We start from the raw sequence: 13,750 nt of genomic DNA, 5'->3' as shown, positions 1-13,750 counted from the left end.
TTTTGATCCAGCACAGGCCTTACACCGATCAGTACTGCTTAAATGACGTCGCACCCGATTCACATTAGACAAGATACTTTTATGCATAACAAGCCATAAAAATTATTGTATTTTCTCGGAGACCCCTAGCTTCTAAATGATATTCCAATCAAAATGACCAGTATCTGTGGAAGAAATATACACCATGCTCGCAACAAGCTCGTACACAGATTTATTTGTATACCGACAGCCTCGATGGGCACCAGAACCAGCCATCATTTCCACTACCCAAACCCATTACCATCTGCGATGCAATTTTCAAGAGCCAAGAGTTCAGGAGATAGGGGCTGATATGATCCCACTTCCAACTACCATTGTCCTACTAATAACTCGCAACATGTTGATAGAAATTTGTGTCTGGAACTGGATTTGAGGCCAAAATGCTAAGTGGAACATCATTCACCCATCGATCGAGCCAGAACAGGGCACTCTTCCATCAAAGATAGTGTGACCAATACCCTTACGAAGAAGAGCAGTGCATATGATAATGCATTTCCAGACAGAACTTTGGTTTGCTTTTGGACGGAACATACGCAAATCACTAGCATCCCCAGCATACTTTTTCATAAGAACCGAACCCAAAGAATTCCAGGTTTGTTGATGCAGTGCGAGCTTAATTTCGAGGCAAAACCGATGTTACAAAGGTGAGAACAATGAATGTCTAAGTCCCCTTGGTGTTTCGAACCACAAACAATGTCCCAATTAACAAGGCTAACTTTACGCTCGCCCTCCTTCGCACAAAAAAAAAACGTTTATTCAAGGCATCTAGGTGATTACAAATACTACCCGGGATCATCACGGTTTGCATAGTATACATTGGTAAGGTTGGCAGCACCAAATGGACCAACGTTGCTCTGTGGGCGAGCGAAAGAGACTTTGATTTCCATCCCGCGAGGCGAGACTTAGCCCGATCTAAGACATGCTGATAAGTGTGCTTAGTGATGCGGTCATGAATGATCAGAACCCCAAGATACTGACCCAGATTCTTTGTCGTGTTAATGTGCAGCTCAGTACAAATATCAGCCTTATGATCTTGATGTAAATTATTTAAAAAAAATAGCACTTAATAAAATTGTCCTTCTGCCCTAAGCACTCACAAAATTGCGCCAAGATTTTTTTATTAGACTAGCCTACTCGATAGAAGCTTCAGCAAGAAGGACAATGTCATCTGTAAAAAAACGGGAGAGAGTTCTAATCCGGTTCTAGAGAGTTTAATAGGGTGCCAAGAGCCTAAGGCAATAGTGTCAGAGATGAGATGGCTCTATCATTCCAAGCAGAGGACAAACAATATGGAGATAACGGATCGCCCTATCATAACCCACCAGATGCAGAGAAGCACTCAGTTTTTTCACCATTACATATGACATTCATATAGCAGAGGACACACAAGACATAATAATCAAAACTAGGGTAGCAGGCAGCCCCAGCGAGAAAAGCATGGCCCTAAGAAAATTCTAGTTCACGCGGTCATAATCTTTTTCAAGATAGAGCTTTAAAACCATGTAAACTTTTTTCCTTTTCGTTGCTTAAGAGAGCAGATAACTATTAGAGAATATATTATAGATAACCTTGTATCTTACTGTTAGTTCCTGATATCTAGGTCAATCTCTAGACTAGTCATTGAATACAACAATAACTGTACTCTGTATAAATAGACAATTTGTCAATCAATAGAATTACGCAGAAATACAATTTGTTACATGGTATCAGAGCAAAATACCTAAAACCCTAAATATCTTCTTCCTCACCTCTCGGCTACCGCCGCCGCACCCTACCCTATTCTATCCGGCCACCGCCGCTCCTCCCTGATCACCACCACTGGTTGATCGCACTCTCATCCTCACCTCCCTAAATTTCCGATTCTGTTCGACCTCCCTCCCTCAACACCAAAATGTCGACTAATTCCACCAATTCTGCTACCGCCACTTCCAATACCGCCACCTCAAACACCACAAACACAGACACCGCCATTACCACCCATCCTGCTCTCAACGTCTCAAACATATCTACATTCATCAAAATAACCCTAGACATCGAGAAAGGCCAATATCCCACATGGGCTGCCCTATTCAAACTTCACACTACGGCTTTCCAGGTTCTTGATCACATCTTGCCTCCTCCTAACACTCCAAACCTCAAACAATCGAACCCCGCCCTTTGGACCCGTATTGACGCTGTTGTTCTACAATGGATTTACAGTACAATCTCTCTTGACCTATTAAACACAATCATTGTAGCCGATTCCACGACAGCCAGGGCCTGGACCCGATTACAAGACATTTTTTCTGACAACAAGCACTCTCGGGCTCTATTTCTTCAACAAGAATTCTCCAAGCTCAAGCTCGACAGTTTCTCTGACATCTCCTCCTATTGCCAATAACTCAAGTCCCTATCTGATCAATTGTCTAATGTGGATTGCCCTGTCACGAACGATCAAATGGTCTTACAACTTATTTCCGGTTTGACTGATGCTTACGATACTATTGGGACTCAGATCAGACACGGGGACCCCCTTTCCTCCTTCCAAAAGGCTCGCTCCATGCTCATATTAGAAGAAACAGCCCGCTCTCGTAAGACCATACCACCGTCCGATTCTGTTGCCCTTACCGCCGCCAGTACCGATTCCACAAATTCACCGGCCTATTTTCCACCCATGCGCCCTGCGCTCCCTCGCCCTAATCACTACAACCATGGGGGGAGACACGGCAGCCGACACCATTATCGCGGCAGAGGTTACAATCGCGATGGTCCGCGTTACTTCGGCTCCCCCTCCTATCGGACACCATACAACCTCCCATGGGGTTATTCACTCCCTTGGGCTCCACAACAGCCGTGGGCGGCACCTCCTTGCCCTTATCCGACAAACAATTGGCCAACTCAGTCCAATTCAGGCCGACCACAACATCAATCAGGCATTCTGGGTCCCCACCCAAATACACCACAAGCACATCTCAGTATGATCAATCCGTCCTACACTCCTACTGACATCGTAGAAGCCATGCATACCATGTCTATTGCACCACCTTCGGATCAGTGGCATATGGACACCGGAGCCACCTCTCACATGACAGCCCAACAAGGTACACTCACTTCTTATTTTAATTCTAGCCTCAATGAAAACATTATTGTTGGTAATGGTCACTGTGTACCTGTTTGTGGATCTGGTAATGCAATCCTAGAAACTAAAACTCAACATTTGCATCTAAATAATGTCTTGCATGCTCCTAAACTTATCAAAAATCTTATCTCTGTTCGTCAATTCACTAAAGATAACCAAGTTTCTGTCGAATTTGACCCTTTCGGTTTTTCTGTGAAGGATTTACAGACGGGCAATCATATCATGAGATATAACAGTACCGGGGACCTATATCCAGTCGCGTCTAGTCACCACCAGTCACCGTCCTCTCCTTCCGTCTTTACTGTTTTGTCTTCTAATGTTTGGCATAGTAGATTAGGACATCCAGGGCTTCCTGTTTTGAATGCCTTGCTCAATAAAAATTTTATTTCTTGTAATAAAGTTATGGATGATTCTGTCTGTTCTTCATGCATAAATGGAAAACAAGTAAAATTACCATTTCACTCCTCCAATAATTCTGCGTGTATGCCTTTTGATTTAATTCATAGTGATATATGGACATCTCCGGTCATGAGTTCGAGTGGTCATCGTTACTATGTGTTGTTCCTGGATAATTACACTAATTTTCTTTGGACATTCCCATTAGCACATAAATCACAAGTTTACAATGTTTTTCTTACCTTCCGTTCCTTTATTCGCACACAATTTGAACGCGACATTAAGGTTTTTCAGTGCGATAACGGGGGAGAATTTAATAATAACCTTTTTCGTCAATTCTGTCTCACACACGGCATGCAATTTCGATTCTCATGCCCATACACCTCTCCCCAGAATGGGAAATCTGAACGTACAATTCGCACAGTCAATAATCTAATTCGAACCGTCATGAATCACGCCTCCGTCCCCTTTAAACTTTGGCATCACGCCCTTGAATTAGCAACATATCTTCTCAATATATATCCTCATAAAATATTAGGATACGAATCTCCCACTAAAATTCTTTACCAACGAGATCCAAATTACTCTCACTTACGTATCTTTGGGTGTCTATGTTTTCCCCTAATCCCCTCTGTGTCGCGTCACAAACTAGAGGCTCGCTCCTTCCCTTTTGTTTTTCTTGGTTATCCATCTAATCATCGAGGATACAAGTGCTTCGACCTATCTAAAAACAAAATAATCATTTCTCGACACGTCGTCTTTGACGAATCAAAATTCCCTTTCTGCTCACAGCCAAACACTTGCGCGTCTCCTGTCTCGGCACCTTCCGCAGTCGATGATTGCCTAATTCCAGGCCTATCGCCAATCTCAATGTCACCTGTCCCTTTACCGTCGTCCGTCTCTTCTAGTCCAAATCGTCAATCTGCGTCAGTCCCATCGTGTCCCCTGTTTTCCTCTCTGTCGTCTTCTCAATCTGAGTCGCCTTCACCATCGCCCTCCAAAACAGGGTCGTCACTTCTGTCACCCTCCTCCACCGCGTCTCCCTCTCCGTCAATGTCTAACTCCGAGTCTCCAACTCCGACGTCAGCCTCGCGGCCAGCGTCAGTCCCGTCCTCATCTATACGACAATCCTCCCTCAATTCTCCAACTTCGACATCCCCCCTTGCATCCATTACTCGACCTGATACAGCAACAAACCACCAAGTAAATCCCACCAACCACACCATGACCACACGAGCCCAAAATGGTATCCGAAAACCACGTCGTATGCTTAACCTCTCCGCCTCCAAACAGACAGCCATATCCCCAGTCCCTAAATCACCATCCATTGCATTAAGTGATCCAAATTGGTCACAGGCCATGACTGATGAATTTGAGGCTTTAATTCAAAATAAGACATGGGTACTCGTACCCCGTCCCAAAAATGCTAATATTATTCGTAGTTGGTGGAGTTTCAGGCACAAAACACATGCAGATGGCTCCTTTGAGCGATACAAAGCTAGATTGGTTGGAAATGGATCCGGACAGTTAGCTGGGGTTGATTGTGGTGAAACATTTAGCCCTGTGGTGAAACCAGCAACAATCAGGGCTGTTCTCAGTATAGCACTTTCCAAAAATTGGAATATTCGACAATTGGATGTCAAGAATGCTTTTCTGCATGGCGACCTCACTGAAACTGTATACATGCATCAGCCATTGGGCTTCCGGGACTCTCTATATCCGGATCATGTCTGTTTACTTCGTAAATCTCTCTATGGTCTTAAGCAGGCTCCTCGAGCCTGGTATCAGCGTTTCGCCAATTTTGTCATCAAAGTGGGATTTGTCAACAGCATTTCAGACAACTCTTTGTTCGTATATAGACAAGGTACAGATACTGCTTACATTCTTCTATATGTCGATGACATTGTTCTGGTTACTTCTTCCGATATGGTTCAGTCATCTATCCTGTCTCAGTTGAACTCTGAATTTGCAATGAAAGATTTGGGTCCGCTACATTATTTCTTGGGAATTTCAGTCACTCGATCCCCAGGCTCACTATTCCTCACTCGATCCCCAGGCTCACTATTCCTATCTCAAAAGAAATATGCATCCTAAATTATTGAGAAAGCCGGCCTTAGCTCATGTAACGCGGCTAACACTCCAGTGGATACCAAACAAAAGCTCAGCATCTCATCTGGATCCGCCTACCACGACCCTACAGAATACAGGAAACTAGCTGGAGCTCTTCAGTATCTGACCCTGACCAGACCAGACATCTCTTATGCAGTACAACAGATTTGCTTGTTCATGCACGATCCCAAAACATCACACATGGCCGCTCTTAAGCGCATCCTACGGTATGTTCATGGTACACTTGATATGGGTCTTACACTGCTAGCATCACCCCCTACTCAACTCACTTCATACACCGATGCTGATTGGGCTGGCTGTCCAGATACCCGCCGATCCACTTCTGGTTACTGTGTCTTCCTCGGAGACAGTCTCATTTCTTGGTCCGCCAAACGACAGCCCACACTGTCAAGGTCTAGTGCTGAAGCTGAGTACCGTGGAGTTGCAAATGTTGTATCTGAGACCTGCTGGATCCGCAATCTACTTCTTGAACTAGGATGCCCAATTGCCAAATCCACCTTGGTCTATTGTGACAATGTGAGTGCTGTATATCTCAGTGGCAATCCAGTGCAGCACCATCGCACCAAACATGTTGAGATGGATATTCACTTTGTTCGCGAAAGGGTAGCTAAGGGTGAAGTCCGTGTTCTACACGTCCCATCTCGGTATCAGATAGCCGACATCTTCACCAAAGGGTTGCCATCACCGCTCTTCGAAGATTTCCGGACTAGTCTCAATGTTCGGCCTCCGAACCTTTCAACTACGGGGGTGTATTAGAGAATATATTATAGATAACCTTGTATCTTACTGTTAGTTCCTGATATCTAGGCCAATCTCTAGACTAGTCATTGAATACAACAATAACTGTACTCTGTATAAATAGACAATTTGTCAATCAATAGAATTACGCAGAAATACAATTTGTTACAATAACTTCTTGAAGAAGAATAATGTTGTCTGTAATTTGCCGATCCGGAATAAAGCTGCTTTGATGAGGGCCAAGCACATGCATCAAAAAAGACTTCAGCCGATGCAGTATACACTTCGTTATGGCTTTATACCCAACATTACATAAGTTGATAGGGCGAAAATGAGTCAAAGTCACAAGGTTGGGAACTTTAAGGATCATAGTGATTAACTGCATGACACAACTGGTCAGCACTACTGCAACATAATCCCAATCTTTTTTGTAAAAAACACGTATGAAATCCATCGGCCTAGGCGCATTGAAAGGTGCCATGGAGAAAATAGTCAGTCAGAACTCATCATGACTGAAAGGGCAAGAAAGGTCATGGGTCGGGCTTGTGGGAATGCAGAGAACGTATGAAAAGAGTGGAGGGGAGGTCTAATACAAACTTCTTGTATATATAGGAGCTTGAAAAAACTATATGCCATTACCTTCAGAACCGAAGGGTCCAACTGCCATGTACCATCTTTCGATCGCAGCCCCTCGACTTTATTCCGGTGCCTGCGAATGATGGTAGAGGAATGAAAGAAATTTGTATTACTATCACCAAACATTAACCATTGGACCCGGGATTTTTGGAACCAAAATAGTTCCTCTTGGTACAGTAATAAGTTTATTATTAAGCAGCTTTTTTTAGTCTAAGGAGGCTATTCGTGACTAGCAGCTAGACTTTTTTGCACCCCAAGCTTTTTCCATAGAAAATATTACCAAAGGTACTCTCATTCCAATCACGAAGAGACAGGGAAACACGAGTAAGGTCCGACATGAGTCTAATAAAAAAAAAGTTGAGATTGTTGAAAATTTGGTGTTTCGAAATCATAATTCTCATCTTTCACTACAAAATATATATTTTGTTGCAAAAAAGTGACTGTACGTCATTGTTTAAAAAGAAGCTACGAAACATATATAATAACCTTTTCAATTAAACAACAATTACACAACCCCCTCTTTTTAACTCTCTGTTTTGCGACAGCTCCCTCTCATCCTCTCCCTCATTTATTCGCACGGTCAGTCACTACCGCCCTCCCTCGCGCCGGCGACTCTTCTGACCACCGCGAATCCCTCCGTTCTGTCTCATCTCTCTAGCCAACTATCTTCTCCGGTAATTTCTTTTTATTATTTTCATTATTTGACCTAGTATTTAGATTAATTATTAGGATTGAAATTATAAAAATTAATTGCTAATTGGGGATTGATTTCATATCTTTGTTAACTTAGTATTGATCATTTGATTGCTTAATGTAATTTAGTGTTGATAATTTCATTGATTGAAATTTTGATATATTAGGGTTGAAACTGATAAAATTGGGGATTTGTGCTTTCTAAATCCTGTAAATTCTCTGCCTACTTTTTGTGCAATATCATATCTTTTCTACACAGGGTAGTATAGGGTTAACCAGGGTGGATATTTGATTTTTGACTAGTATTAGGTTTGAGATCATTATGAGAATTTTGGTCATCATTTAAAAGCAGATGACTCTGAGAAATGCTTTAGTGATTAATTGTGTTGGGTCTATGGCTAAGTGGGTGGATACGTTTTCTTTTCGAGCATCTGAGTATGTTTATTTTCTTTTGCAAACTAATTCTGGGTTAGAATAGGGCCTTAAGGTGTTGATCTTGATTGAATCCTGACTTATTTTTATTTTCAAGCTTCTCTGAGGTTATATTTGCCACCTACTATGTTGCCGGAAGCTCGTTGCCTTTTATTAACAAGAAATAATTATCAGTATATGTAAAAGAATATTTGTTAACATTTTTTAATCTGTCTTTTATTGAAATTATCGGTAGCTAGATTTTATATCGTGAAAAAATAATTATATACGCAGTTGTAAAATTTGCACCCCTAGCGTAGCATTCCTGTATTTGACCCTACTAAGCAGTTCATGCGTTTTCACCATTCACAGGATTTTGCACTCCTATTCGAGGTATTCTCCAACGGTCTTATATGCTCAACTTCTTTCTAGATATCTTCAATAGTAATTGCTCATACTTATGTGCTTTTTTATTTACCGAAAATTTGAATCCCTCTTATTGATTTTGGACTTCACGATCTCAACTTCTTGAGGCTGTTTTGAAAGTTTCCAGAGCTGTCTGTGAAATTTTCTAGCAGTTACGGTTGAAATACTTTGACGTTTAATTGTCGAAACATTTTTCTTAATCTACTTTCTTTTCCTTCATTCATTGATTTCAGTCTCCTATAATTGGATTTGCTTTCCTCTTCTTAGAACCAAATTATGTTTGCTTACATTTCTCTTTCCATTTCTTATTACCTATCTCTCTGCATTTCAATTGATCTTTTTCTTAAATAAATCTTCTTTATGGTCATGAATTTTGGAACAAAGAAATGTTTGGAATATTGTTTCTTCTACTAGTTTTGGCATAACTCCGCTGCCCTAATCTTCAAACGTGATTGCTTCAGAAAATTTTAATTGCTTTCTCGTTAATTTTTATATCCATGCTTACAATATGAAGGCCTAAAATGGTATTATTCGTTAAACCCATGATGATTAAGCATTCTTTGTGTTGATGGGTATACTAACGCTTGTTTATAATTATTCCAAACCATTTCTGGGGCTATAATGGAGTTGCTTCTGTGGGGTTTGCTATGCCTATAATCTGTTTGTCCTTACATTCCTATGAAATGGGACACCTGGGAGGGTGAAAACCAATCGATTGTAGGATGGACAAGAGCATTGATTTTACATATTGGTGGTGGCTTATATCCTTTCTGTTCGTATACTTTCAAATTTATAGTGTTTAAATTATTTGCTAATGGGTTTTAGAGTACTGATAGTGACGATTTAAGTGGTTGTGAAATGGATTTTTATTATCTTGTCTTGTCTGATTTTTAAGCTGTGTAAAGTTGGATTGCTAATAAGTTCAGCTTTTGAAGGTTTTAATGAAACTGAGAGATGAGAATTTTTCCTTATTGACTTCGAATGTTTAAATCGTTTGTAGCTAACTATTTATGTGAAATGAGGAATGTGGTACTTATATTTTTTTTTCTTTTAAAATCCTTAACAATTAGTGCTGTTTTTGTTGTTTTATTTATAGGAGAGCTATGTTTTTAAGTGAACAGATCGGTGGTTTTGTGCAGCTTTACTTGATGATTCTTATTTTAATGATGGGTATTTGGATTTCTTGGTTTGATAGACTCCTGCTGTTTTCAGTATTTATGATTTGATAGTCTCTAGTGATTTAGGGTGAAAATTTCCAGTCCTTGGGTATGCCATTTACGCCCAAGTTTAGTTCCCTTCAACTTCGTTTTTGTTTGTGGGTGTTTACAGTTAGAGACTTAATTTTATAATATGACTAATAAAGACATTTCAACTTTGTTCTAATGCTGACACATATTTATTAGGCATTTGGGATTTCAAATATGGAAGAATGAGTTTTGTTGCTCCACATAGTCTCTTTGAGATATTATGTGTGGCATAGTGTTGCATATCTTGTTTTATTGCTTCTTCCAAGATGGTATTTATTGGCTTGCTGTCAATCCTTTATGCCATTATTTAATTGGACAGTCTGAGTAAAAAATTGCTGAATCACTTCTCAACTGTAAGTCATAGAAGGCATCTGCTCTTCTTTTTTGGGTCATTCTTTGCAAAGACAATATCTGTAGTAGCATGATAAGCTGCTTGCTGTCCATTTTGTTTCTTGGAATGCATTTTCTCTTTATCACAACCTTTTTATTTCTTTGAATAGGGAAAATGGTTACTGGCCTTATAAACCCCAATCCTGTAGTCTATCAAAAGAAAGAATGCAGGGTTCGAAGCGCCCGAAGTGATCCTGATGAGTTTGCTGTTGAGCCAATTGATCAGCTGGAAATTTTTGATATCCTTTTTCACCTGTTTTTCCTTCTTGCAAATTTAGTATGTCCAATGATAAATAAATGTTAGGCTGTTATGAGGTGCAGTTTGTTTTTTTTTTCAACATGCAGAACAACAATTCTTAAATGCACTGTATTTTCTTGACATTCTTAAATCATATTCGGGACATAAAAGATCCTGAGCATCCTTATTCATTGGAAGAGCTTAAAGTCATAACAGAGGATGCAATTGAAGTTAATGACCAGAAGAGTTATGTTAGGTAGTAAATCTTCCATCCTAATTCTTTTGCTTTTTTTCTGTTCATGATTTTTATTTTGTCTTATTTTTATAATATGAATAATCTTGTTATTTTGCAGAGTGACATTTACCCCAACAGTTGAACATTGTAGTATGGCAACAGTTATTGGTCTTTGTTTGCGGGTCAAACTTATGAGAAGCTTGCCTTCTCGTTACAAGGTACTCATAAGGTCTTCTGTTCTGGTATTAAATGGTTATGGCAAAGCTGTAGGATATTAAACTTATAATTCAGTCCTTCAGTTTCCTGTGGTTCATCAAATTAAGGTTCTAATGTCCTGTAGTAGTCCTTCAGTTTGATTTCCACGCATGGAGAATAGCAAAAGATAGATGTATTTGTGATGCTTGAAGGATTAGGACTTTTCTAGGAGTAACAATTATGAAAAGTTAGTGGAACACATGGACTTGATAGAAATTAAGGCTCAAAAATTTGTAATGTATACCAAATATCTTTAATAATTGCATAGGAAAATGTAAAATCAAGTAAAGAGAGTAGAACTTAAGGAAAACATACACTTTGGGTCAGATATTCCTTCCTTCACTATTGCAAGGGAAAACATACATTTGCTTTACTTGCTTGCTGAATTTTTTTTATCAATTGTGAACAATTTTTTTTTTTTTCAATTGGAGGGGTTAGCTGATAAGCTTCCTTGGAACCAGGGAGAGGGTTCCCTTATAGGGATTAGGCCCTAACCAGAGCAGTAGTCCACCTCTGTAACCTGAACTATACCTTACCCAGGCTTACACTAAGGTAACACGTAGTATAGAATAGAGAGGGATATTACGTAATAACAGATGAGGCAAGAAAGCCTTACTTCGGACTAAGTAAAGATAGAGAGTACACGAACCTATTCGTTACCAGAACGAAATGCCTCAAGGTTCCTATTCTACAGAAAGGTAAGGAAAGGGCTCAAGGGGAGGTAAGGTCTTATTGAGATTGATACCTTTAATTGTTTGTTGAGTTTAAGACATTGAGTTGCTGTGTAGCATAGTTATTACGCGACTCGTACGAGTCGATACGAGTCAGGTGGATTTCGAGTCGACTCTATGGTCTGACTCGAAATCCACCTGAATCAGCCATGACTCGGCCGAATCGTTGGTTCGGCCGAGTCACCCGAGTCGGTCGAGTCATGTCATTAGCTTAAAAAAAAAAATTAAATGGAAAATGTAAAGACAGGTGCTGGAAAGTCTAAATATTTAATACTGTGCAGGAAATAATAAATGGTATTAATGATTGTTTTGTAAATTGTAATCCATTAATGTCTATCTATATGAATTCATTTGTTATTGTTACAAACAATACAACAAATGAGAAAAACGTACAATACATGTTTTGAGCTTTCGTTATTGGATTCTTGTAACTTTTCTCTTTTTCTTTAATAATATTGGTTCGGGTTTGGTGTGATTTTCAGAGGTGCCAGCATTGCTGGGATGTCTGTTTTTTGCACTTTCTCGTTAACCGGCCTTTAATCAAAAAAAAAATTGAAAGAAGACTCTTCAAATAATTAGGACTCTTCAACTTTTATTAGGATTGTATTAAATTTTAATTTAAGTATTTAACTTGATCAATATTTCTATTTGGATATTAATATTTCATTTTTAGACTTATATTTAAAGTTAAATATGGTTAATATTTTATTTTTTTATAATATTTTAAAATGAGATTTCGAGTCACGAGTCGTATCTCGATTTAACAACTATGGCTGTGTGTTTGTGACTTTTTCCCCCTCTCCCTCTCTCTCTCTCATAATTCTCATCGTTCATTTGTGCTCAGGTGGATATAAGGGTCGCTCCTGGAACCCATGCAACTGAAGCTGCAGGTACAATCTATCTTTGATGTGGTGCATATTGCTTAAAGGGGTGTGCAAATGAGTGGTTAGGAATTATTTTCAATTTAAAAAAAAAAAAATCAGTTAGAGAACATGACATTAAAAAGTTAGATGTAAAACTGGTTTCACCTTCTGGTGATTGGTAGCCTTTCCTATATTGGCTGGACAAAATCATTCTGCCACCTCAGCTTTTTTTTGCTGTGGCATTAGCATATTTATTTTCTCACTCCCTCTCTCTGTCCTCTCTTTTGCCTTTTCTGGGTTTCAGTACTATAAAATCTTGGTAAAGAGCGTGCCCATAAGTTTTGAAATGGTATTCTTTCGCATAATACTGTTTCGTTTTTGCAGTTAATAAACAACTAAATGATAAAGAGCGGGTGGCGGCAGCTTTAGAAAATCCTAACCTTGTGGATATGGTTGATGAATGCTTGGCTCCGTCGTATTCTTGATCACGTATCTGCAGTGATCGCCTTCCTTAGCCTAAATTAGGATTCTCACAAAGCCTTGTTAGTTATTTGAAATGTTAATTGATGTGGAATTGTGATTGCAAAATGATAAATGTTCCCCTTGTACCACATAAATTTTGGTCATTGCTTTCATGATGCATATGATGGCAGATAAGAGTTGATTAAGGTATTGTATTGTTTGAGAACATAATCCATTGTTAAGCACCTCAACTCAACTGACTGATCACATTTGTTCTTAGAATAGAAACCCTTGAATTTTAGTTGTGTTGTGTTGTATTATGCGCAATCAACTTATAAGAGATCGCAAAGTTGTTAAATGGCTTTTCATAGATTCTGGTTGTGTTGCATAGGTTTCACAACTTGATCCATGTGGCAGCACGCGGTTGGGGCGTGCATATATTATTATTTACTAGTCTACACATAGGGATTTTATAGCAAGGTCCTATTACTAAGTCTACACATAGGGATTTTATAGTAAGGTCCAGATATTCCAACTCAAACAAATACCTTCAATACAAAAATTGGCACATGTATCTCATTTAATCCAAATCATCAACAAACAAAAACCTTGTATTTAATTTAATAGCAGCCCCCTTTCCTCAGCCCCTTCCACCGGTCATCGTCTTCAGTCCTTCATCGATCTCTGACCCTTCCACCGGTAATCTCCTGCAGTCCTCCATACTATCTCTGATGATGATGTC

The 13,750-nt window shown here is 39.5% G+C and overlaps 1 protein-coding gene across 2 annotated transcripts; it reads left to right on the top strand.

Annotated features, from left to right (window-relative positions):
- Nucleotides 1-7,552: 7,552 nt before the first annotated feature.
- LOC136218019 (protein AE7) lies at nt 7,553-13,313 on the top strand. Of its 2 annotated transcripts, XM_066004742.1 has the most exons (7): nt 7,553-7,731; nt 8,534-8,554; nt 10,335-10,465; nt 10,615-10,718; nt 10,816-10,915; nt 12,528-12,573; nt 12,931-13,313. In XM_066004742.1, exons 3-7 carry the CDS (start codon nt 10,340-10,342, stop codon nt 13,029-13,031), a joined length of 477 nt encoding a protein of 158 aa, XP_065860814.1. In that variant the 5' UTR covers nt 7,553-7,731; nt 8,534-8,554; nt 10,335-10,339; the 3' UTR covers nt 13,032-13,313. The 2 variants fall into 2 exon arrangements, with proteins under 2 accessions (XP_065860814.1, XP_065860813.1); XM_066004741.1 differs by lacking the exon at nt 8,534-8,554 and having other exon boundaries at nt 7,554-7,731.
- The last annotated feature ends 437 nt before the right edge of the window (nt 13,314-13,750 follow it).

Source organism: Euphorbia lathyris, chromosome 2, assembly GCF_963576675.1.
Source record: "Euphorbia lathyris chromosome 2, ddEupLath1.1, whole genome shotgun sequence".
NCBI classification, from domain to species: domain Eukaryota; kingdom Viridiplantae; phylum Streptophyta; class Magnoliopsida; order Malpighiales; family Euphorbiaceae; genus Euphorbia; species Euphorbia lathyris.
Note: the sequence above shows the minus strand (reverse complement) of the source record. Positions and strands in the feature narration are given on the sequence as shown.

Coding starts and splice junctions, on each gene's coding strand:
- LOC136218019 (XM_066004742.1), top strand. CDS start 10,340: ATGGTTACTGGCCTTATAAACCCCAATCCTGTAGTCTATCAAAAGAAA. Junction 10,916..12,527: donor GCTTGCCTTCTCGTTACAAG/GTACTCATAAGG, acceptor ATTTGTGCTCAG/GTGGATATAAGGGTCGCTCC. Junction 12,574..12,930: donor CCATGCAACTGAAGCTGCAG/GTACAATCTATC, acceptor TCGTTTTTGCAG/TTAATAAACAACTAAATGAT.